This window comes from Phaenicophaeus curvirostris, chromosome 1 (assembly GCF_032191515.1).
Source record: "Phaenicophaeus curvirostris isolate KB17595 chromosome 1, BPBGC_Pcur_1.0, whole genome shotgun sequence".
NCBI lineage: Eukaryota > Metazoa > Chordata > Aves > Cuculiformes > Cuculidae > Phaenicophaeus > Phaenicophaeus curvirostris.
This window is the reverse complement of record NC_091392.1, coordinates 207103760-207130511: the sequence shown is the minus strand read 5'-3', so window position 1 is coordinate 207130511 and position 26752 is coordinate 207103760. Positions and strand designations below refer to the sequence as shown.

The window sequence follows — 26752 nt, the reverse complement described above, 5'->3', positions numbered from 1 at the left end:
GGGGAAATCCTAGACAATTGCTGCTGTAAGGGCAGGCTTGGAGAGGTGAAATAAATCAATGAATAATTATTGCCTGTGACGGCAGTGGCAGCCAGCAGCACAGCTATGAGGGTGAGACGGAGTACACGCTAATAGGCTGGGGGAATCCTGTCTTGACAGTTTTCATCCTGCTCCATTTCTTTTAGCAAATAAGATGCATCTGTTTGCCTCCAGACAAAGTAAACAGCTGTGCTACAGCAGGTCACGTTGTGACTTCACGTGGGTGAACTGAACTACTCTGAAGCAATATGTATTTATCCAGCAAAAGGGCACCCAAGAAAACATCTGCTAAGGTTAGCTAGTAAATGCCACGGACAAGGACTGTCTCAGCAGTAAGTCAGGAAAACAGGAAATGCCAATGGCAATTGTCAAGGTGCACCAAAACACAGTGGTAAACACTCGAGCCAAAATAAAATGACCTATTCGTATATAGCCTCCATCTCCATTTCCTTCATCGAAAAATATCTGCATAATTTCTGGAGTTGTCTTTTTTTTTTTTCTTTTTTCCCCTGCACTTCTCAATACCACTTACCACAATAAATTCAACAAAGTTCTGGAATCCTCAACATAAGAAGGATATGGAGCTGTTGGAACGGATCCAGAGGAGGGCTACAAGGATGATCTGAGGGCTGGAGCACCTCCCATACGAGGACAGGCTGAGAGAGTTGGGGTTGTTCAGCCTGAAGAAAGGAAGGCTCCAGGGAGAGCTTAGAGAGACCTTCCAATACTTGAAGTAGGCCTCCAAGAAAGAGGGAGAGGGACTGTTCACAAAGGCTTGGAGTGGTAGGACAAGGGGCAATGGGTATAATCTGGAGAGGGGCAGATTTAGGCTAGACATAAGGAGGAATTTCATCACGATGAGAGTGGTGAGGCATGGGAACAGGTTGCCCGGGGAATTGTGGCTGCCCCATCCCTGGAGGTGTTGAAAACCAGGTTGGATGGGGCCTTGGGCAGCCTGATCTAGTGGGAGGTTTCTCTGGCCATGGCAGGGGAGTTGGAACTGGATGATCTTTAAGGTCCCTTCCAACCCAAACTACACCATGATTCTGTGGTTCTAAGAAATATTCAGGGTTGGCTGCTAGGACTCACTTTACTCCTGACTCTCCCAGGAAAATGTGAGAGCACACATCAGGAATCCTTTTGGTCTGCAACATAGAATCATAGAATCATAGAATAACCAGGTTGGAAGAGACCCACCGGATCATCAAGTCCAACCATTCCTATCAACACTAAACCATGTCCCTCAGCACCTCGTCCACCTGTGTCTTAAACACCTCCAGGGAAGGTGAATCAACCACCTCCCTGGGCAGCCTGTTCCAGTGCCCAATGGCCCTTTCTGTGAAGAATTTTTTCCTAATGTCCAGCCTAAACCTCCCCTGGTGGAACTTGAGGCTATTCCCTCTCGTCCTATCCCCTGTCACCTGGGAGAAGAGGCCAGCACCCTCCTCTCCACAACCTCCTTTCAGGTAGTTGTGGAGAGCAATGAGGTCTCCCCTCAGCCTCCTCTTCTCCAGGCTAAACACCCCCAGCTCTCTCAGCCGCTCCTCATAAGGCCTGTTCTCCAGCCCCTTCACCAGCTTTGTTGCTCTTCTCTGGACTCGCTCCAGAGCGTCAACATCCTTCTTGTGGTGAGGGGCCCAGAACTGAACACAGGATTCAAGGAGAACATCTTATCTTACATATACTGGGTAATAGGATCTATCATTTCTCTCTTATTCAAATACGTAACGGCAGGCTGCTTGATTTGAAATTTCCATTTTGCTGGATGCCACTATGATTTCAAGGAAATCAAACTCTTTAGCTTTTCGATTCCTTGGTAGCCCAGGTACAAAAAGCTATTCCTCCCTTATCACATTAATTGATTAATCAAAATGCATGCATTTTCCAGATTTCTTGCTTGCTGATAAAGTGTAAAAGGCTGCGTATCTTTGTAATTAAACCCATATATATTGCTTATTAGTTACATAAAGTCATATTTTCTATGAATGAAGAAATGCTATTTAATGTCAAAGGTCTTTTCCAACCTGGAAACTCCATGATTATGTTCAATCCTCTCTTCCATCACCCGGGAATCATGGGGTGAGGGTTTTCCTGCTGCTGTGAGGTCTTGTGTGAGTGGGGTGAGGGGCAGGGAGCTGATGAGTAGAAATCTTGTTGGGGGTGAATGAAGAAGAATTGGTTACACTGAGGGTGGTGAAACACTGGTTCAGGTTGTCCAGAGAAGTTGTGGATGCCCCATCCCTGAAAACATCCAAGATCAGGTTGGCTGGTGCTCTGAGCAATCAGTTTGAGTTCCCTTCATGGTCCCTTCCAACCCAAACTGTTCTACTTTTCAGCCTGATCTAATGGGAGGTGTCCCTGCCTGTGGCAGGAGGGTTGGAACTGGCTGATCTACAAGGTGCCTTCCAACCCAAACCATTCTATGATTCCATGATTCTATGACATTATCCTTGAATTTATTAAAGACAATAAATGGTAAGAAAGGGAGCTATATCTCTCTTTTCTTCATATAATTCTTTCTGTAATTATATCTGTTATATATGTTTTACAGATTTCATTCCTTTTTGTAAAAGCTTTTAAGCTTTTTCTATAATATTTAAGGTTTCTATTGGATGAGGCTGAAGTTGTTGTTGACCACAACAGAGACTGTTTCTGCTTTAAGACCTAGACACAACCTTCCTAGCTTATGGCACTGAAATTCCTTAGCTGGGAACTCAGCTTTGCTCTTTCTTTAATTCCTGAAAAGGAAAATGTACCTTGAAAAAAATGATCCAAATACACATCAGATCAGATGAAGAAGGGTGCACGACTTCCATTTACAGTAGAGCAAAACTAGGGAAAATCTCCTCTCCCCATAAAGTCAGAATGAAACTTAAATGTGGCTTCAGCAAGAACTGAAGACCCACTTGGTCTGAGGTTATTTTTCTTCTATATTCTTCCTTTTTTTTTTCTGAGATGGACTTAATATTGGGAAGTCATAGAATCACATAATTGTTTAGGCTGGAAAGGACTCTTTAAGATCATTGAATCCAACCTAACCACTGCCAAGTTCACCACTAAACCACGTCCCTAAGCACAACATCTACATGGCTTTTAAATACCTCCAGGGATGGTGATTCAACTGCTTCCCTGGGCAGCCTGTTCCAATGCTTGACAAAGCTTTTGTTGATTTTTAATAAGATCCAGTATAAACCTCCCCTGAAGCAACTTGAGACCATTTCCTCTTGTCCTATCACTTGTTATTTGGGAGAGGAGACTGACGCCTGGGTCGCTACATCATTTTTGGTAGCGGTAGACAGTGATAAGCTCTCCCCCCAGCCTCCTTTTCTTCAGATTAAACAACCTCAATTTCCCCAGCTGCTCCTCATTTCTTTGGTGGTAACTAACGCTTGTCAAAGTTGTGTCTGTTATTAAATGAGCCAGTGCCAGGGAGTGCCCTGGGTATGACAGCTCAATCCCCTGCACAGTCGAAGTGCTGAAGCAGTCCCCGGCATGTTTTGGGAACTGTCAAGCTGACTCCTTTCCAGACAGATCTGGAAATGGTTCTGGAAATGGCACAGGCCAGGGGCTAGTCCCAGTAGACAACTTAGACACAGTCTCTCTGCTGTGCAGGGCAAGAAAGCATTTTAAGGTCTCTTACCATTTGCCTCAAGGCCAGAGAACAGTAATGATCGCATTTGAATTACAAGGATAGACAAAACAAGAAGCCCTCTGTAGTTACCTTGTATTATGAAACCCTTGGTGTTTTGGCAGTGCTGCACAAAGCATCCAAGGTAAGCATGAATCTGATCCAAAACCCACTGAAAGTCATGGAGGCCTCTGTTGTTATTAATGAGTTTTCAGTCGAGCTGTAAATGAGCCCTAAATGCTAAAAGGAAAAGTATTTGAAAAAAGAAAACATAGGGGAACAGATATTCATTATGGATATACCTACTTTTAAAGAAAGGAGAGCAAAACTAAGGGCTTTGATAGGAAAGAAAAGTACAATCCGAACAGTAGTGTTACTGCTGGGCTTCTAATAATACGGTGCACAAAAAGCCAGTGGTGATTCCATGTAAATGCTGATAGCAGTCATTGATTTATGAGCTTTGGACCTTATTAAGTAGGCTAAATATATGATTCCATTACAAAATTAATGGTTTCTCAAAATGTTTCACTGTTGCACTTTATCATCTGAATAGAGCCTTCTGGGAGAAGAGAAAGCTGTGAGGAGACCTTAGAGCAGCTTTTCAGTACCTGAAGGGGGCCTCCAAGAAAGCTGGGGAGGGACTATTTACAAGGGCATGGAGTGACAGTATGAGGGGGGATGGCTTTAAATTGGAAGGGGGAAGATTTAGATTAGACATTGGGAAGAAATTCTTGACGTTGGGGGTGGTGAGGCACTGGCACAGGTTGCCCAGGCAAGTTGTGGTTGCCCCTTCCGTGGAAGTGCTGAAGGCCAGGTAGAATCATAGAATCATGGAATCATTAGGTTGGAAAAGACCTTTGAGGTCATCAACTCAAACTATACTTCTCCACTACTAAATCATGTCCCCAAGCACCTCATCTACCCACCTTTTAAACATCACCAGGGATGGTGACTCAACCACCTCCCTGGGCAGCCTGTTCCAGTGCTTGATAACCCTTTCTGTGAAGAAATGTTTCCTAATGTCCAGTCTAAATTTCCCCTGATGCAGCTTAAGACCATTCACCCTTGTCCTGTCACCTATCACTTGGGAGGAGAGACCAACATCCACCTTGCTACAATCTCCTTTCAGGTAGTTGTAGAGAGCAATGAGGTCTCCCCTCAGCCTCCTCTTCTCCAGGCTGAACAACCCCAGTTCCCTCAGTTGCCCCTCGTAAGACTTGTTTTCCAGCCTGTTCACCAGTGTTGTTGCTTTTCTCTGGACACACTCCAGGACCTCAATGTCTTTCTTAAAGCGAGGGGCCCAAAACTGAACACAGGATCTGAGGTGCTGCCTCACCAATGCCAAGTACAGGGGGAGAATCACTTCCCAGGTCCTGCTGGCCACGCTGTTTCTGATACAAGCTGAGATGTTATTGATGTTCTTGGCCACCTGGGCACACTGTTGGCTCATGTTCAGTCAGTTGTCGACCAACACCCCTAGATTTTTCTCTGCCAGGCACCTTTCTAGCCATTCTTCCCCAAGCCTGTAGCACTGCGTGAGGTTTTTGTGTCCCAAGTGTAGGACCCTGCATTTGGCCTTGTTAAACCTCATCCTATTGGTCTCAGCCTGTTTAGATCCCTTCGGAATGCTTCCTTACCCTCCAGGAGATTGACACTTCCTCTCAGTTTAGTGTCATCTGCGAACTTGCTAAAGGTGCGCTCGATCACCTCATCCAGGTGGTTGATAAATACATTGAACAGGGCTGGACCCAGCACCAAGTCCTGGGGGACACCACTTGTGACCAGCTTCCCGCTGGATTTCACTCCATCTGTAGCCTTGAACAGTGTAGTTTAGTGGGAGATGTCCCTGGCCATGGTGAGGGGGTTGGATAATATTTAAGGTCCCTTCCAAGTGAAACCATTCTGTTTCCATGCTTCTGTGCTGGCCCAATTCCTAATTTGTTGATAACAGCATTAATTCAGCCCAAATACTACTTACGAATTAACTATGGTGTTTGGTATCCTTCATTCTATGTTTGAGAAAAAAGAGCTTTAAAACAGGATATTTGGACGTTGTAACTCTATAAAAAGACTTTAAGTTACTCTTTTGACAGAAAAAGTTTATATTATGTAGACTTTCAAAGCAGTGGATTTCTTTTTAGAGTGAGGTAATGAGTCAAAAAAAAAAGCAGATATATTAAATCATTTCCATAATTGCCACACTCTGACTTTTCTTTCCAAAGCAAGTGGAATTTCAGTCCATCCTGTTCCATGTGACTTTCTCATGAGTTTTAAACTCGGTCTCTTTCAGGAACAGTGAGAATAATGAGCAACTGTTTGTCGTGAGCTGCCTCCTCTGCATACCTTTCCTCATAATTTTCAAGTAATGTTGATATGATTAATTATTGGTTTATTGGAATACAGAGCTTGCTTGTAAGGAAATAATTATTACACTTTGTTTTGTCATACTCTGATTAAAAGCATTGTACGTGTGATTGCTTCCAGCTATTAACTGTGCTGCAGCTGAGGGACAAATTAAGCCCCCAATCCATACATCCTTGTAGTCTATACATCCTCATTAATTGCAAGATTAGTCAGAGAAGAATTTGACTGAGTCAGAGGTATCTTGGCAAAGTCATTTTACTGAATTAGTAATACAAATGCTGTTCACTGCTGCAAAAAGTCAGTAGGTTTTCACTTAAAGCTTGTATTCCTTTTATAATCACGAACTCCCACCATGCTCTTACAGCTGATACCTCTCTGTCTCTCACAAGTAGGCACAGATGACTCTTCAAATAACATTTATTTCTAGCTGGAAACTGTTAAGAAGCTGTTACTTTAAAGAAAATAAAATAGCTGAAACCTGGTAAATAAACCATCCATCTGGTGAGAGCAGCAGAGCCCAAGTCTGAACAAAAAGCTAACTTTCAGTGTGTTGGTGTAGATGTTCAGCTGTAGGAACCATAGTTTTTTTCTTCTTCTCTCCTTTAAATTATTTCTCATAGTGTCAGAAGGTTGATAAGGGATGAGAGAAAGGTGCATTCTTGTACCCACAGGCATTCATGGCAGCAGAGGAAAGTTGACATCAATGTGGAGATAAGTCCAAATTGTATATCAGGTGACTGAGAAAACATGAGAGAGAAGTTGATGGATGCATCACGAATCAGTAGGAAATTTCTTCATCTTTAGTGTTGACAGAGGGCTTCCCTGTATCTTTTATAATTGTTAACGGTATTACCCTCTAAGGTACCACTGTGCAATGATAAATGGTATGGAACAGAAATATTATGATAAAAAGTCAGGAGACACCTTTGTTGTGCTCAGAGACCTTTAAGATCATTGAGACCAACCATACCTGTCCACTACTAAACCATATCCCTGGGCACCTCATCTACCTGTCTTTTAAATACCACCAGGGATGGGGACTCCACCACTTCCCTAGGCAGCCTCTATCAGTGCCTTTCGGTCGAGGATTTTTTCCTGATGTCTAATCTGAACCTCCCCTGGTGCACCTTGAGGGCATTCCCTCTTGTCCTATCACCTGTCACTTGGGAGGACAAACCAACAGCCACCACTCTGCAAGCTCCTTTCAGGTAGTTGTAGACAATCATAGAATCATAGAATCATAGAATAACCAGGTCGGAAGAGACCCATCGGATCATCGAGTCCAACCATTCCTATCAAACACTAAACCATGCCCCTTAGCACCTCGTCCACCCGTGCCTTAAACACCTCCAGGGAAGGTGACTCAACCACCTCCCTGGGCAGCCTGTTCCAGTGCCCAATGACCCTTTCTGTGAAAAATTTTTTCCTAATGTCCAGCCTAAACCTCCCCTGGCGGAGCTTGAGGCCATTCCCTCTTGTCCTGTCCCCTGTCACTTGGGAGAAGAGGCCAGCACCCTCCTCTCCACAACCTCCTTTCAGGTAGTTGTAGAGAGCAATGAGGTCTCCCCTCAGCCTCCTCTTCTCCAGGCTAAACACCCCCAGCTCTCTCAGCTGCTCCTCCTAAGACCTGCTCTCCAGCCCCCTCACCAGCTTTGTTGCTCTTCTCTGGACTCGTTCCAGAGCCTCAACATCCTTGGATGCAGCTTGGAGTAGGGCTGCACGAGGGATGTCCTGAGGTCCCTTCCAATGTGAATTGCCCAGTTATCCTCGTTACACTTTGCACCATCGGGGCAGTACACTGGTTACACTAAGGCATGCTCTTACTTTATTGAAAACGTTTTCACCAGAAATTAATCCATTTTGCACAAAGTTCAAAATAAATCAACAGGACTTGTTGGCTAGGGGTACATTCTGGCTCCTCCAGGAGTCCTTAAGTAGTTAGCAAACATGTGCAGTTACACTTTTTTGCATATACACACAAGAATTTGCTCCAATGAGGAGCTGAAGATGCCTGTATAGAGAAATAGTAAAACTACATTTCGTAGAATCATAGAAAAGTTTGGGTTGGAAGGGACCTTAAAGATCATCCACTTCCAACCCCCCTGCCATGGGCAGAGACACCTCCCACTAGATCAGGTGCCCAAGGCCCCATCCAACCTGGCCTTCAACACCTCCACGGATGGGGAATCCATAATTTCCCTAGGCAACCTGTGCTAGTGCCTCACCACCCTCATTGTGAAGAAATTCCTCCTTACTTCTAGTCTAAATCTGCCCCTCTCTAGTTTATAGCCATTCCCTCTTGTCCTATGACTACATGTCTTTGTAAACAGTCCTCTCCCAGCTTTCTTGTGGGGCCCCTACATGTACTGGATAATTTATATACTGTAGATTATTTTGAGACAATTTATAAGCTTCATTCCCACCCAAAGTTTAATTAAATAAGGCACTATGAAGTATACACTCAGGTCTGGAGCACCTCCCATACGAGGACAGGCTGAGAAAATTGGGGTTGTTCAGCCTGGAGAAGAGAAAGCTGCAGGGAAATCTTCCAGTACCTGAAAGGGTCTCCAAGAGAGCTGGGGAGGGACTTCTTACAGGGGCATGAAGTGACAGGACAAGAGGGAATAGCTTTAAATTGGAAGATTTAGATTAGCCATTAGGAAGAATTTCTTCACTATGAGGATGAGGCACTGGCACAGGTTGCCCAGGGAAGCTGTGGCTGCCCCATCCCTGGAGGTGTTGAAGGCCAGATTGGATGGGGACTTGCACAGCCTGGTCTGGTGGGAGATGTCCCTGCCCATGGCAAGGAGTTTGGAACTGGATGATCTTTAAGGTCCCTTCTAACCCAAATCATTCTATGATTCTATGATTCCATGTATAGTCTTCTATTTAGAAACCCAAAGTGTGCATTTCTTAACAATAAATGAAAATGGAATAGCAGACTCTATCTTGACAGCTGTCCCAAAAGACAGGCTGCGTATCTGTCCACTACTTCTTCCTGCTAATTTAGGATGATATTTTAGCTCAATAGTAGCTATCCACAATTCTTTGTAGTATTTCATCTTATAAAGAAGAAAAGATAACATTTTTTTTTAAAAAAAGAGCCCTTCATGAATACCATGAAAGGATGTCAAAGTATCTATGAAACAAAAGGCTTCTGCAAATAGGAATGCAAGAAAAAGTCTTTCTACTTGCACATTCTCAAATGAATTGCAGATGTCAGAAAAATCAATAAATCTTTTGGATATCAAGAAAAATAAGGATCTCAGCCACTTCCCCTGAGACTCTTTATGTAAAAGGTGGCACAATAATTATGTAGGTGGATTATGATCTATAGGCAAGTACACGGACTATTAACATCTGAAAGTGACATTTCCTTTTAAGACAAATTTAATATGAGCTGCAAAGATGCATTTTTCAGTCAACTTGCTTGTACAAAAGCTAAATCAGGCATGTTCTTATATTTGTACTGTATGCGCTTTCCTGCTTAGACTCTGGTTCTCCTGCCTCTCCCAAGCCAGTTACTGTGGGCAGAGCTGGCCTAGTTTTTTCAATGCATTGCACATTTGCCTAAATACGCAGCTTATGAAACAGGGTCACTGAAACCCTCCAATCAGGCCTGGCAAAAAAAAGTGTTCAGGCAATGAAGAAAAGGCAGGAAGAAAAAAAACCCATTGAAATGTTTTATTCTGACAGCTTGGAAATGAAATTTTGACTTTTCAAGGCAGCTTTTTTTTAGTTGGAATCATAGAATCATAGAAGCACCAGGTTGGAAAAGAACTCTGAAGTCATTGAGTCCAATGCCACTAAATCATATACCCAAGTACCTCATCTACCCATCTTTTAAATATCTCTAAGGATGGGGACTCAACCACCTCCCTGGGCAGCCTGTTCCCGTGCCCAATGACCCTTTCTGTGAAAAATTTTTTCCTAATGTCCAGCCTAAACCTCCCCTGGCTGAGATTGAGGCCATTCCCCCTTGTCCTATCACCTGTCACTTGGGGAAAGAGACCAACACCCTCCTCTCTTCAACCTCCTTTCAGGCTGTTGTAGAGAGCGATAAAGTCTCCCCTTATAAGACGTGGGAGAGGAAATGTTAAGAAAGATTCAGAGTTAGATAACTGAAAGGTAAACAAAACTAAATGAAATGAAACACTTCAAGTCAACCAGAATGGATATATAGTTTTTTGTTTCATTAATTTATTTTTAAAACGTGGACACTTTGTAAACTAGGTGGGTTTTTTGAAGTTTAGGCATAAAAACGAAAACCTGACCATGCAGTTTGAAAATCTTCAGGCGAAGTAGCTGTTACCTGATGAAAAGTAAGATTTTTCCTGTCCTTTTGAAAAATACTCATTTCCTCAAGACATATGAGAATATGTTATATCTTTGTGAGAGCTCAGGATGTCATTAGAAGTATGTATGAATGCTGTAATGTTAGTTTTAATAGGTAGTCCTTTGACCTCTGTTGGTTATTGCTGTCATTATGACGGAGCTTAAATAGACACAATCAAAATAAAGGAATAGTTCTCTGAGAGAAGAAAAAAATCCATTTTAGAATGCTCTGCTCCTAGGTCAGCCATAATTTGAGGACAGGCTGAGGGATCTGGTGTTGTTTCGCCTAGAGAAGAGGATGAGGAAGGGAGACCTTATCACTATCTGCAACAGCCTAAAGTCAGGTTGTAAAGAGAAGCAAAGAATCGTAGAATAGTTTGGAGTGGAAGCGACCTTAAAGATCATCCAGTTCCAACCCCGATGCCATGGGCAGGGACACCTTCTACTAGATCAGGCTGCCCAAGGCTCCATCCAACCTGGCCTTGAACACCTCCAGGGATGGAACAGCCACAACTGCCCTGGGCAACTTGTTCCAGTGCTCCACCACCCTCATCATGAAAAAATTCCTCCTTCTGTCTAGTCTAAATCTCCACCTCTCCAGAGGTGGGTGTTGGTCTCTTTGCCCAAGTGACAGGTGATAGGACGGGAAGGAAGGGCCTCAGGTTGCCCCAGGGGGAGGTTCAGATTGGACATTAGGAAAAAAGTCTTCAGTGAAAGTGTTCTCAGGCCCTGGCAGAGGCTGCCCAGGGAGGTGGTTGAGTCCCTATCCCTGGAGATGTTTAAAAGATGGGTGGATGAGGTGCTCAGAGGGTGAGGTTTAGTAGTGGGCAGGTACTCTTGGTGGAGAGGAGATAGCCAGGGATACTCGAATTGCAGTAAATCGTGGAGTGCAGAGACAGGACAAGAGTGAATGGCTTTAAGCTGAAAGAGAGGAGATCTAGGTTAGATATCAGGAGGAAATTTTTTACAGTGAGGGAGATGAGACACTGGCACAGGTTGCCCAGTGAATTCGTGGAAGACTCATCCCTGGAGGTGCTCAAGGCCAGGCTGGACAGGGCTTTGAGCAACTGGCTCCGGTGGTCCCTGAACACAGCAGGGATGGTTGGAACTGAATGATCTTTAAGGTCCCTTCCAACCCAAACCATTCTATGATTAGATGAACCTCACTGTTCACAGTCTTCTCTTTGAGCTCCAAATCTACCTCTGGCCCCTGAACTGCAGCGGGGAGCATCACTTGGGCACAGCTGATGGCTCAACCCCGTTTCTTGTGGCACATCTGGGCTGACAAAGCCACTCAAGCTCAGAGCCGGCTCCTGATGCTTTGCTGTGAGTTATTCCGTGCCATCAACCTGAGCGGGGAAGAAGTGAAGGGCTTTGCCCTTCTCTCATGAGAAATGCTTGTGCCTTGTATGCAACTTGGGAGCCTCTACAGGATCAGGCGTCCTCTTGATGTCTTGAAGAAATCAAACTAAACGGCTATGACATGAAAACCTTGAACTTTATAGAAAATGACAGTTGATGGCTGGAAAGCCCTGAGGCTGGGTAATTAATGCCCACAGGGAGGCTCTGCTGGGAGGAAACTTGCTATAAATGGTTTCATATCCAAAGCCATTTCATTTCTTGTGGGAGGAGATAAGAGGAAAGAAGATAAATCTATCTTATAGCTAGTATGAACTAACGCAATTGGAAAGACATTGCAGTGATGGCAGCAGTGTATGAACTTGTGCAAAAGAAAAGAATCTAAAATAGAGGCAATACAAACATCTGTTGAATTTTATCAGCTGATATTTGTATGAAAAGAAACAGTAAAAATGAAATTTTGTTAATCTTTTTTGCTTCCATAAACTTTAAATGTCTACAGGTTGAACACTGTCCAAAAAAAGAAAAGCCATGCAAAAATGACCAATTTAAACTTTCCACATTTAATGCTGGATTTGTGAATTTAGTGATAAAGTAATAGAGTTTCTACGTGTTAGTTTACTCTACTTACGTGTGAAAGCCACTAGCTAGTAGGAAGCTGACAAGATTTTTCTCCGTTTGTGTCAGGTGCTGAAACTAACCTGAACTTGAGGAGCAGGGAAGATCCAAATACATCAGATACTGGATCAGAAACCCAGGATAAAAATGCAAATAACCATGGAACTCAGTCATCGAATCCACTGTCCAGTTCTGTGACTGCTGAAAATGGAAATTCAGTATCAAATGGTAAGCAGTTTTTAATCCCAAACCTCTTCTATCATAAAATTGCTGAAGTGTTGCCTTGAATGAGCTTTTTAAGAGATAGTCAAGCTGGAATCTTCTGAGTTGTGAAATATCTGTGTTTCTGGAACCAGCTTAACTTTATATGTGTGAACTGATAAGCCCCTCTGCAATAAAAGCTGAACGTGAAGAAAATAAAACAGCCTCTGTTGAGGAATTTGTAATTAGCTCAGCTCCAAGTTTATAGGCAGCCCAAGGCATGGAGGATTGAGATTTGAGATCTCCAATCCTATAATCAATATAAATGGGACAGAAAATGGAAAATCAGGATCTCCCTTTGCTACAGATGCCTTACTAGCAAATGACAAATTGTTTAACGTTGCAACAAGATAATCAAAATGGTGCAAGAGCAATGACAGAAACAATTAAATCTTCTGAGGTCCTAAAAGTATAAATCATAGTAAGACCTCTATTACAAAAAAAATCACACAATACAAATACCCAAGTATGAAGAGACACAAGACAAATAAAAAGCACTTATTTTAATGGAATCTGGAGATATATGTCTAAGTATATGCATGTCGCTGGGTACAATTATCTTCATGCTGAAAACACAATGTATGTATATTATAATATATATTGTAACATATATATTATAAATAGTCTATATATAAATATATTATACAGTGTATATATAAATATATAAGTCCTACAACGGGGTCAGAGCAATCCCCAGTTTCAATACAGGATGGGGGTTGATGTGATTGAGAGCAGCCCTGTGCAGATGGGCTTGGGGTGATGATTGTTGAGAAGCTCAACATGAGCCAGCAAAGTGCGCTAACAGCCCAGAAGGCCAACCATGTCCTGGGCTGCATCAAAAGAAGCGTGGCCAGCAGGGAGAGGGAGGAGATTCTACCCCTCTATTCCTCTCTTGGGAGACCTCATGTGGAGTATTGTGTCCAGTTCTTGAATTCTCAACGTAAGAAGGATATGGAGCTGTTGGAACGGGTCCAGAGGAGGCTACAAAGATGATCTGAGGGCTGAAGCACCTTCCACACGAGGACAGGCTGAGCGAGTTGGGCTTGTTCTGTCTGAAGAAGAGAAGGCTTCAAGGAGACCTTATAGCAACCTTCAAGTATCTGAAGGAGGCCAACAAGAAATCTGAGGATAGACTTTTTAGAAAGGTTTGTAGAGATAGGACACTGGGCAATGGCTATAAACTAGAGAGGGTAAGATTTAGATAGGATGTAAGGAGGAATTTCTTCATCGTGAGAGTGGTGAGGCACTGGCCCAGTTTGCCCAGGGAAGTTGTGGCTGCCCCATCCCTGGAGGTGTTCAAGGCCAGGTTGGATGGGACCTTGGGCAGCCTGATCTAGTGGGAGGTGTCCCTGCCCATGGCAGGGGGGCTGGAAATGGATGGTCTTTAAGGTCCCTTCCAACCCAAACTATTCTATGATTCTATGAGAATAAAATTCAAAATGCTTATATACTGAAATTACAAATCTCTCAAATATAAAGTAATCCGCTTCCCACTGTTCCACAGTGCAACTATATAACATACTTTCCACAGATAGAACTGAATTTTAGATTCATATATTACTCATATAAGCTAATACCAAAGCAATTTCTTGAATAAGAGTGGTCAGTTGCTATAATGACTTAAGTGTCAGCACCACTTCTCTGAAGCATCATGAAACTTAAAGCCACTATAGTCATGAGAATGATCATTTGATGAAGATGTTAAACTTATAACCTGATGAATTCTTCAGAAAACCATTACTAAGCAGCTATGAAGTGCACTTCAGCTTCCAAACAGATGAATGCTATGTTGCTTTCAGACGCTGAGCTTAATTTCTGCCACTGCTGTTAGTTCCGAATTTTAATAGAGGTTCCTTTTTCATTTTATATAATATAATCCTCATCTTTAGTTTAATATTAGGATTAACAGCTTATTACAGCTCTGTGCTATCAAACTGACGTGCATCTTCCACGTCAACCAGAGCTTTTAGCTTGAAAGTGCTTTTTTTTGTTATTTCTTGTCCAAAGACAAATAGTAATCAGAATGCCTATAACTTTTTAATTTACAATGCCGAAAGTTGTGATGTTAAATCATCTAAAACAGCAGATCCTCTGATGAGAGACACTCAAATAGTTCAGGCAACTGTTTAATGAAATTTGTTATTTTTTCCAACTAGTACCTTGTAATTTAAAGATTAAGTGAAAGGTTATGGCAACTACAATAAGAGGCTGAGGTGCCCTAACGTTTCGTTAGTTAAATGAATAAGCTCCGCAGGTGTCTGATCGTTCTCTACCCCCATGACCAGGTCTCCATGAGAAAACTCTCTAAAGGGAGTTTCCACAAGGACAACTCCATGCAAGCAAAACACTAACCCTAATCCTAACCCCAACATCAACTGTAATTATAAAATTGTATACACATATTGCTTGATTATCTGAAAAAAAAATTGAATGCATTTATTTTATTTAACTTTTCCACTTTGAGTTTGTTGATTGAATCATACTCCTTGCTATGATTTTCACCACTGCGTATAATTACAGTAATAATGTTAGGAAGTGTAATTTTGCCCCCAAAATTGCCAAATTACACTTACTTTAGGTAACTTGAGAAAAGCTGCAAGTAAGTCCAGTTCAGAGGGTGTAATCTGTGCTCCAGCCTGAACCCCTGATTAACTTATGTTCTTGCAGTTTTGTCCCTGCAAAACTGATGCTTCCAACTTTATGTTGAATTAACAAGGTCTTATTCAGTGCACAGCTGTGGTATCCTAATATTTACTTAGGTGTATATAAAGGAGATCTCTAGGAATGTAATCAGCTACTCCATTTATCTTTCCAAACTCCACTAGGGCTCTGCTTGCCAAGTCTGTGATGACGTGCTGTTGCTATACATGGAAACTTCACTTCTTTGATAAGACCCCTTATCAAGGTGCTTTTCATAGAAATAAACAGAAAATCATCGATAACCTTTTTCTTAGCTCAAGGCTGTCATGGATGGTAGATCCTAAAGTGTGTGAATATAGTGCAAAAGAAATATCTTTTTCAAAACCTGATGCTGGCCTAGGAAAGTATTTTCATTCATTTATCATCGTCTAGAACTGTGCAAATGTTTTACATCGTATCTTCTATTTGAATTAAATTAATAACACCTACTTAAAAAGGAAGATCCACTTCAGATGTAGATATTTTGTTACTACTTTGAGATGTATCTAAACTGAATCCACGCGAATCAATTATTAGTTTAGGAAATGTTTGGAAAAAAAAAAAGAGGATTTGTTAAGAGTTGACAAAAAGTGGATTTTTTGAGGGTAATTTATTTCAAGCCTTTTGTTTGACCAAAAATATGTGTTTTTACCTAATATATCATGGACCAGCTTCAAAAAGTGATAACTCTGCCTTGAAATACCACATAGTTCAAACCACTGAGGGAACAGGATCAGATTCCCTCTCTGCACTAGATGGAGAAGGACTTAAATGCTGGATTCTCACAAGAGTTGGCATGGTCCCTGAGCAGCAAGCAGCGGTTCCACCTTCTTGTGTGGTCAGAGGAAGTCCAGATCATTTGAAGCCGTAGAAAAAGATCTATATTTATGCATACTTCAAACGTGATCTTATGTGAAGAACAAATTAAAAAAGAACAGCTGTTCTAAGTTACAAAGCTGTGGAGATGCACCATTATAGGGTGAGGAGCTAAGACCAGGGTAGAGACCCCAAAAAAGGAATAAGGATTTTTCCTTCTCTTTGCAATTCTTGTTCTCTTTCTCACACAAAGTCATGTTATTTTATGGGATTATTCCCATAATTTATATTTTGAAGAGTAAAGAAGCTTGTGAAAGGGCTGGAATACAGGTCTTGCAAGAGGCAGCTGAGGGAGCTGGGGTTGTTTAGCGTAGAGAAAGGCAGGCTGAGAGGAGACCTTATCACTGTCTAAAACTGCCTGAAAGGAGGTTGTAGAGAGGTGAGTGTAGGTCTCTTCTCCCCAGTGGCAAGTGATTGGATGAGAGGGAATGGCCTCAAGCTGCACCAGGGGAGGTTCAGATTAGACATCAGGAAAAATTTCTTCACGGAAAAGCAGCTTATTCCCACATGGAGAAATCAAAATAAGTAGAAGAATTACAAAAAAACCTCTGTACTGAGATGAATTTGTAAGTCCTGGACCTGTTATCAGCTTCTTGTGTGAGCTAGAAACATGAATTTAAGAGCAGACTGCAAACCTGTTTTCCATTCCCTTTGCATTGCTTCTGTGATGAAAAGGAGTCAGAGAAAAAGCAGCCAGGGATTCCTGCATTGCAGGAGGAATCCCTGGCCAGTGTACAGGTAATGTGCTATTTGTAGACTTTTTCTGTACAAATGCTCCTTTTGTAAACTGGCATGTCTACGACGGTATTCGTTCTTGGTAAGTAATAATTGTTCCAATTTCAATAAGCACGGAAATAATAACTGTACTGTCAAGTGTGTGATTTTTTCTTACTTTTTTTTAGTAAAACATGTCAAGGTCTTTTGAACCTAATGTTAAAATCAGACAATGCGTAAATGTCAGATTATAAATTACTATTGTTCTGCTTTAGGTTTATCAGAGGAAAATGAATATTCGAGATTGTCGGCCAGCACTACAGCAGGCTCATCAATTCAAAGACATAAGGAGAGCCACACTACTCAGGTAAATACTTCATTGATGGTCTACGAGAACCAGTAAAAGAGAAAAAAATCATAGTAGATGCATGCTGAAAGCTGTCTTGATTCAAATTTATGTGTAGGCATTGAAAAATGTGAATTTCTCCTACAGGTTTGTATTGAGGTAGGGACATAAATAAATTTTTTTTTTGCTGGAGGATAAATATCCTGAAAAGTTCTCATAGTAGAATTCGAAGTTTATGGAACTTACTGCTGCTGGTTGTGAAGATGCTATTTGCAGGCACAAAAAAGGTCATTGGGCACTGGAACAGGCTGCCCAGGGAGGTGGTTGAGTCACCCTCCCTGGAGGTGTTTAAGGCACGGGTGGACGAGATGCTGAGGGACATGGTTTAGTGATTGATAGGAATGGTTGGACTCGATGATCCGGTAGGTCTCTTCCAACCTGGTGATTCTGTGATTCTATGATTCTATGAAAACGCATCTCTTCACCAGGAGACGACCAAGCTATTATCTCTCTCAAGATATTCGTTCATATTACAAAGAACTGAGTGATAATGAATGAAACTCATAGGAATAAATGCATAAATGTGTCATGCTCCTGTATAGTAAAACAGTGAAAAATTAAAAATGGTCTTCACTGGTTTTAAATTGTGAACCTCGTGAAGGTTAACAAGGCTGTGTGCAAGGTCCTACACCTGGGTTGGGGCAACCTTGGTTTCAATATAGGATGGGGGATGTTGTGATTGAGAGCAGCCCTGCTGAGAAGGACTTGGGAGTCCTAATTAATGAGAAGCTTGACACAATCCAGCAATGCGTGCTCGGAGTCTGAAATGCCAGCCGTATCCTGGGCCGCACCAAAAGAAGCGCGGCCAGCAGGGTGAGGGAAGGGATTCTGCCCCTCTATTCCTCTCTTGTGAGACCTGATCTGGAGTCTTGTGTCCACTTCTGGAATCCTCAATGTACGAAGGAGATGGAGCTGTTAGAATGGGGCCAGGGGAAGGCTGTAAAGACGATCAAAGGGCTGGAGCACCTCCTATAGAAGGACAGGCTGAGAGAGTTGGGGTTGTTAAGCCTGGAGAAGAGAAGGCTCCAAGGAGACCTTAGAGCGACCTTCCAGTACCTGAAGAGGACCTCCAAGAAAGCTGGAGGTGGGGGAGGGACTTCTTACAAGGGCATGGAGAGCTAGGATTTGAGGTTCGACCTCATCAATGCTGAGTCCAAGGGCACTGTCACTGCTCTCCCTCTGCTGACCACACTGTGTCTGATACAGACCAAGATGTCATTGGCCTTCTTGGCCACTTGGGCCACTGCTGGCTTGTATTCAGCCAGCTGTCAACACCCCCAGGTCCTTCTCTGCCAGGACACCTTCTTATCTTTGCAAATGGAAAGTGTATCCTTATGTGGAATTAGTCTGCAACATTTCCTGGTGATTCTATGATTCTATAAAAAATTTTTCACGGAAAGGGTCACTGGGCACTGGAACAGGCTGCCCAGGGAGGTGGTTGAGTCACCTTCCCTGGAGGGGTTTAAGGCATGGGTGGACGAGGCACTGAGGGACATGGTTTAGTATTTGATAGGAATGGTTGGACACGATGATCCCGTGGGTCTTTTCCAACCTGATGATTCTATGATTTAAATGTTTTTTATTTTAGAAACAAGCCTTTAACCGTTTACAAACCTACATTCTTGACTTTTTCCAAAACTACTTGCCAAAAGCTGAACAGAATTTCAATTCAGGACTTTGAAATGTCACTTTTCAGTAAATAGATGTTTTGCCAAAGTGTTTCACAAATCTTTAAAATAGGTTCCATGCTGTGTCCTCAGAATTACATGCACGGACAATCCTTAAATGCAAGGTCAATAGGAACTGTGACAAGTTCAGAGAAGAAACCAGGAGTTCTATGGTTTTCGATGCAGTTGCCTTACGGACGAATCATTTGAAATGGTGTTGCCAAAAAAAAAATAATAAAAAGAATCTTCCTCCCACAATAAAAAAGTCTGGGCTCACAGGGCTGAAAATTCTGACTGTAAAAAGCATTCCTCACCATTTCCAGAGTGTGGTATATATTTAAAAATGATTGGTTTTAATTACAGTTGACATTTCCTAACAGGCTGCTGGTGACTCTAACAGCGTACAACCCTATTGTAAAAGTCTTTGCCAGGCTTCATTGCAGTAACCTTATCACTCTAAGTACTTCTTGCACAGATGTATGAAACAGGACAGATTGTTTCACAGATCTGAGAAGGTACCGATTGACTAATTGTGCTGGAAAGAGAAACATAGACTGAGTCCTTGGATTTCTTGGCAGACAGTCGGGCATTTCAGCTAAAGGAAACTGGTTCATTAGCTTCCAGGGACTCTAATATTTATGGTTTGGGTTTTTTTTAAATATCTCCCTGCTAATTCCTTACTGAAGTGACAGGAGTTCACTTAGCTTTGTCACAGGATCTCAAGGCATCGAACCAAGGTTTTGGCTTTGTGGCTTATGGTATCGTTACGTTGTCACATCAGGTGATAATTACCTGCATCGCCGCCTAATACTTATAATCACAGAATCATAGAATTGTTTGGTTTGGAAGGGACCTTAATGATCAGCCAATTCCAACCCCCCTGTATGGGCAGGGACACCTCCCACTAGACCAGGTTGGATGTGGCCTTGATCAGCCTGATCTAGTGGGAGGTGTCCCTGCCCATGGCAGGGGGGCTGGAACTGGATGATCTTTACAGTCCCTTCCAACCCAAACTGTTCTATGTTTCTATGTTTAATAGGCAGAGCCTTACAACTTTTGAAATGTATAAGTTCTTCGGAATGCCAGCAACAGGAGCAAGATGAAATGGAGTCAACAAAAACAAAACTGTGTCTTTAGCACCTTACACAAAAGCTAAGCAGCCCTGTCGTCCTCTTATTCACAGATCCAAGGGAGTATTATTTTTATTTTTTTTGGTAAACATATTTTATAATTGCTATTAACATTCACTATAAATTGAGATGTGATGTGATAAAGATACAGCGCAATAAAGAAAAGGAGGCCAGCTACAAGACTCCTTGTTTCTTATGAAGGCAGCAAGAAGCCACGTGACCTGCCTGTACCGTGATGACATAGACAACCTGGAGATAATGAACAGATGGGAAAGGAGGGGCAGATCAAAGCCTAGAGTGATAAAAACCTTGTGGTTGGGGCAGGAGTGGATAATAAAAGGAGAACCAGATAAACAATGATTCAGAAAAGTAAGACTGGAGGAAGAATAAAATGCCTGAGAGAGAAGGTATATACTGAAATGGGATAGGGGATTTAGAATGAGAAAAGAAGGAGTAGATGGAGAGAAATAACAACAATAAAAAAATATCAGAGATGTGAGGAAAACCAACTAAAAGGAAGATAAGAAAAACAGGAGGGAAAGAATCAAGGATAGAGGCCAAGGGGAGTAAAAAGAGAGAGGGGCAAAGGAGTAAAAAAGTAGATATCTAAGTTGTGTTCCGGATATGGTATTCATTTTCATAAATAATCAATCATAGTTAATGTGATTTTTAGGTTCCATAAAATAAAAATAATTGTGATAATCCACCTACACATACAGAGATGCTTTTGATGCAAGCCACTTTGCAACCATAGCCTCCCGAAGATTCAGCCCTCCAAGAAGAAAGGTAGAAAATTTCCCATTAAAAGATGCAAAACCTTTTTGTTCAGTTTAGCTTTCTCATGGGTGAATGTATTTGTAATCAGGTGATGTCACATGCATTCAGCATCCTATGGAAACAAGACACAAATAAGCAAGCATCTTCCCATCCCAGTAGGTTAAATAATATCAGCCATACAATACAACCTCACGTAAAATTTTGCTTACCTACTTCTGAAACATGTTTTTTACCTGTCACGTGCTCAAAGAAGTAAGATGAAAAATAGTTGCTTTGTTACATATCATTATATTAAAAAATCTGCAGTCTTATCTTTTCTATTTTGTTTAAACCCCACAGTGCAGGTTGGCAGATTGCAGTAATATAGGAGCCAACACCTGACAATGAAAAATTTGAAATGTCTTTTCATATTTGTGAAGAATGTATTTATTGTTTCATTACAGCTTAAGCCATAGCTCTTATTTCATGAAATCTCATTGCTTTCAGCAATCTCTTCCCTCAGAAATAGCTGCATATTCATTATAGTTTCAAGGGCTTTCTTTGTTCCGACTTGATTTAATATTTGTTGCCAATCACTTCTTTTGTTGACTGCTCAAGAGTTAAAAAAAATTAATAGTTAAGAATGTAATGTGTGGCTACCCCCCACCCATCATCATGGCTCGAACACTGGGATCTAACATTTGTTATTAAGGTCTGTCGTGTTTGTCTGTTAGCTGGAAGCAGCCTTTGATCATCTTCGAAGCAAAATGTGGCAATTGAATGAGTCTGGTGTGCCAAAAAAATCACTAATGCCTTTGTAAACACAAAACATCCAAGAGAGGGCACAGAATGTTATACATTTATCTTTGATCTGAACCAGCAGATCCCCCTGAATTGTGCTTTGCTTACTGTTTTGACTGTAGTGTCAAAGAATTCTCTTTGTAACATCACATACAGGCAAAAAGCAGGTCTTATCACACAGTGTAGCTTTATTTTTAGAAGGCTCCAGGGAGACCTAAGAGTGGCCTTCCAGTACCTGAGGGGGGCATACAAGAAAACTGAGGAGTAACTTTTTACAAGGGCGTGGAGTCATAGGATGAGGGGGAATGGCTTTAAATTGGAAGGGGGTAGATTTAGATATTAGGAAGAAATTCTTGACTATGAGGATGATGAGACACTGGTCCACATTGCCCAGGGAAGTTCTTGGATGCCTTCTCCCTGGAAATGCTGAAGGCCAGGTTGGATGGGGCCTTGAGCTGCGTGGTCTGATGGAAGGTGTCCCTGCCCGTGGCAGAGGGGTTGGAACTGGATGATCTTTATGGTCCCTTCCAATCCAAACCATTCTATGATTCTATGAAGAACATGTGCCTCATAGATTTAACAGTGGGAGGTAACGTATGGTATAAATTAATCGGTAGGTGCAATATCTCGTGTTTCTGTATCAAGGGCTTTTGGAGGATGCCCCTCTCACATTTGAAGACCCTTTTCCGTCTCCACTGCTTCATCCTCATTGCATTTTCCTCTGGTATTAGGCTGTGATTGTTGAGGAACAAATCAGTCAACAAATGTGTTGACCGGCACAAATCTTCCTGAGCATCCCTGCATTCTCCCTAAGCTCAGGTGTTTGGTTAAAGTGTGTAGTTAGTCCCCAATGGGTCACCTTAAAAGTCTGCTTCAAAATTGAGTTCATTGGGAGTGTGGGCCACTACCCCACTGGCAGCACTTATGGAGAGTGACTTCACTTCTGACTAATAAGTCATAAGTCTCACTGGTGTGAGAAAGAATAAACTCATTCCTCTGCTCCTCATTTTCTGCTGTCACACACTGCCACACACACATAGATCAGCAGAGATTTAGGCTGCTAACAGACCATAATTTAAGTGGTGTTTGCCTCTAGCATTGTTTGACTGTAAGTGTGGTGGTTTTATACAAGAAGGGATGATGCACAACATGAGCAAATATGAGTTGATGATTGTTTTTCTAATTGCTTCCATAGCATTGTGGCAAACCTCGTCTCTAGCTGATCCAGTAAAACGTCTCCATAAGTACCACAATGTGGCAGTGATCAACTAAGTAGCAACATGGTTTAGTTTTTCACATATTTTTTGTAGGTTTTAAACAAAGTAGTATGAGTATTGCTAGATCCGCTTCTCTGAAGACCTCTAAGATAAATGGTTTGTTTTCAAGGCACAGTTGCTATCCTGAACATCATCTTTTTCTTAAGTGTCAGGGGTGCATTACGATGATGCTCTAAAGGTTTTAAAGAGCGTTGCATAGTGAATTTATCCGGGAAGACAAATATTACCTTAGAGAAAAGAAACCAGTATATTTCAATAACGGTTGATGTTTTAGTTACTCTGGGAAGGTGTCATTTCCTTGTTGATATCACAAATCAGGAAGAAACCCAGCCAAAACAAATCATAATAAATAAATAATTGCAACACACAAGATCCAAGTAAGTAAATTAAATATAACCTCCTATTGTATTTATAGGCTTGTCCAACTGTATTCCCAGCTCAGGTAATCAGGGTGCCTGACATGCTGTCATATATTATTGAACATTGCCTATCCCATTCTAATACTTTCTGCCAGATTTCACATTACAGCCATACTCAGAATTTGGGTACCAGTTTCATTTTGCAAAGATAGAATATCTTTGTTTGATAGCTGAAATACCTCCAAGCTGTATGGAAGATGATTAGCTTAATTAAATGAGAATATTCTGCCTCTCTATTCCTCTCTTGTGAGACTGCATCTGGAGTATTGTGTCTAGTTCTTCAATCCTCAACATGAGAAGGATGTGGAGCTGTTAGTACGGGTCCAGATGAGGCTACAAAGATGCTCAGAGGGCTGGAGAACCTCCCATATAAGGACAGGCTGAGAGAGTTGGGGTTGTCCAGCCTGGAGATGAGAAGGCTCTGAGGAGACCTTATATTCCTTGCCTGATTTATGCTTTCTTTAATTTAGAAAAAAACCTAATGTATCTGTTTGAACCTGAAGGGTTGGGATTTTTCAAGAGGTTGCGGCGTGCCTACCCTGTAAATGTCTGGAATCAGTCAGTAGGGATGAAAAAAGAAACCAAAGAAAGATGAAGCCATAAAAATGAGTTAGAAACGTTTTGGGAGACAGATGCATGCCTGTCACAGTTTGAAATAAAATGTGTTGGCCTTGCTACTGATCACATCCAGTAAGAATTATTTCCAGAATTACTGAATGAAATTGTGTCCTAAATTTTGAAATGAGAGGTGAGAACATCCTGATCACTTCTGTCTTTAAAACTGATGATCCATGGGAGACCCACTGGGGCTGTGAATTGGTCTGGAGGACTCTAATAAAGATAACTGTGAGTCACCTGTCAGCTGAAATTTGTTCTGCTTACATTTTTAGGCAGCCTACAAACTAGAAAAGATTAAAAGCATGGGTTCTGTCAAGGGAATTTCATTTCTAAGATAATTATGGCAATTTATTGTCAACATTTTACATTTATTGCATAATTCAGCGTGGCCAGCAGGACCGGGGAAGTGATTGTGCCCTTGTACTCGGCCACAAGTTGGCCCTTGTGAGGCCACATGTTGAGTACTGTGTTTGGTTTTGGGCTCCTTGCTACAAGAAGGACATTGAGGGGCTGGAGCGTGTCAGGAGAAAGGCAATGAAGGTGATGAAGGGGCTGGAGAACAAGTCTTACATGAGGCAGCTGAAGGAACTGGGGTTATTTAGCCTGGAGGAGACTGAGAGGAGACCTCTTCATTGTCTGTAACTTCCTGTAGGGAGGTTGTAGCCAGATGAGTGTTGATATCTTCTCCCAAGTGACAGCCCATAGGATGAGAGAAAATGACCTCAAGTTGCACCAGGGAAGGTTCAGACGGGACATCAGGAAAATTTCTTCACTGAAACGGTTCTCAGGCACTGGCAGAGGCTGCCCAGGGAGGTGGTTGAGTCCCCATCCCTGGAGGTATTTAAAAGAGAGGTAGGTGAAGTGCTCAGGGATGTGGTTTAGGAGTGGGCAGGTATGGTTAAACTCGACGATGATCACTAAGGTCTTTTCCAGCCTAGTGATTCTATGATTATACATGTCAGTGAGCTTTTTACAAAGGAGATGAGAAAATGGGACCTGAACCTGCCCTTCCTACAGGTTTATATCCCTGATAGAAGAGGAAGAGGATCCTGTGTGAAGTATCACTCAATGTTGATGAAGCAGTTTTATATTGCCAGGAGTATTAACATTATCTACCTTTCTTTCCTTCTCGCTAACAGGTTATTCATCAGCTTCGACTTTCAGAGAATGAGAGTGTGGCTCTGCAAGAGCTTCTAGATTGGAGGAGAAAGCTGTGTGAAGAGAGAGAAGACTGGCAGCAAATCTTGCACAACTCTGAGCAAAGGATTACAGCCCCACCTCCACCCCCTTGTAAAAAGCCAACACTGCTGAAGAAGGTAGAAGATACCTCCTGCAACAGACTCTCTTCAGGAATATGGGATACCACCATATGATTCAGATGTGTATGCTTGCAGACTGTTAGGAATTAAACCATTTGACCACTTCAATCTGCACAATCAGCAAGTTTTCTTCCCTCCACAGAGCGTGCAGGGATTTTTTATAAGCTTCAAGAGCACAGGATGGAGGAGCTATTTAGATGTCATGTGTGCGTGAACATGTGTGTGTTTGTTCTTCTCATATATACACACATATACATATATGTGTGCATCTGTGAGTATATATATGTATGTGCGTGTATATATGGAAACAAACTGCACTATAAGTACTTAGTTTAAAAGTACAAGAGAGTCACTTAGAGTTCTCCCATGGACACTGAAGAAACAACTTTAGGCAAATGATGATGGGGAGAAGTGACTGACAGGCATTTTAGATCAGGAAAGTCTGTGTGCACACTGTACAGCTGTTTTATATAGTACAAAAAGATGATGTTTCTTGTTCCCTAATGAATGGTTTTATTATAGTACCTGTATACATATATATATTTCTTTGTAGATGTCTGTGTTCTGTTGGCGTTGCAAACCTGAAGATTATTTCCATGTTTATTACTGGTGTTTTTTAACTTGATGCCATTGGTGCTGTCGTTCTTTCTTCAAAATACAGGTAATAAATTCAGTACTCGCATTTTTCTTTCATAGTTTATCTTCAACAACACACCAAACAGTTCAAAGGCTGTGTTGTTTTCTCAGGACTCTGCAATATCCTTTCTAAAGCCCAATCCTGAAATTCCAGCGAACCTTCTCTGTGCAGGTGCGATTTGATGCTGTTCAGATGAATTAGAGAGCATGATTTCTTTGTGGTGGACCCGTGTTTCTGAATGTGTGGGCTGTGAATTCTGCATCTCAAATATTTTTTCATTCTGGGTTTCCTAAAATAATGAGGCACTCATTTCAGTTGTCAGTATGATTTAAAATTCACACCTGATTATGCGTAAGGTCAGGTGTTGGTGAACATAATGGCAATGAGATAAGAAAATAGGGCTTGAGTTTACTGTTACAGGCCAGAAGGCTTTATGAAGATGGGTATATCAAAGGATTATGTCCTTATGGTGGTACAGTGATGCATTTATATCTCAAATTTCAGGTAATGAAATGGTTTCAGAAATTTGAGCATTCGAGTTGGCAAACATGAGCAGTCATGTTAATTTATGAAAAATATACTGGTGGAAACCTGTCAGCTATTGCTCAGTAGTGCTTGAAATACTGTTTTGCTACTCAAAAGTGTCGTTTATATGTATACACACGTATTTTGTCCAGAGCCACTTATTTTAAGGTCTTGCTCTTACCTAGAGCCAACACAAAACACTTATTTGGCGTGTTGCCCCATTCCTATCGGGATCCAGGAAAAAGCACTTGCAATTTTGTAAGTGGATGTAAAACTAACATTTTCAAATGCAAGCTAGGTTTTAAAATGAGCTCACCCTTGGTT

At 41.8% G+C, this 26752-nt stretch overlaps 1 protein-coding gene across 3 annotated transcripts in view; it reads left to right on the top strand.

Annotated features, from left to right (window-relative positions):
• The window catches only part of MYO16 (myosin XVI), a 303016-nt gene extending 276566 nt beyond the window's left edge, over positions 1 to 26450 (top strand). For all 3 annotated transcript variants that reach the window (XM_069883455.1, XM_069883453.1, XM_069883454.1), the window contains exons 33-35: positions 12413 to 12571; positions 17149 to 17240; positions 25087 to 26450. In XM_069883455.1, coding sequence (XP_069739556.1) covers positions 12413 to 12571; positions 17149 to 17240; positions 25087 to 25320 — 485 coding nt within the window. In that variant the 3' untranslated portion in view covers positions 25321 to 26450. The remainder of the gene's footprint in view (positions 1 to 12412; positions 12572 to 17148; positions 17241 to 25086) is intronic.
• Positions 26451 to 26752: the final 302 nt, after the last annotated feature.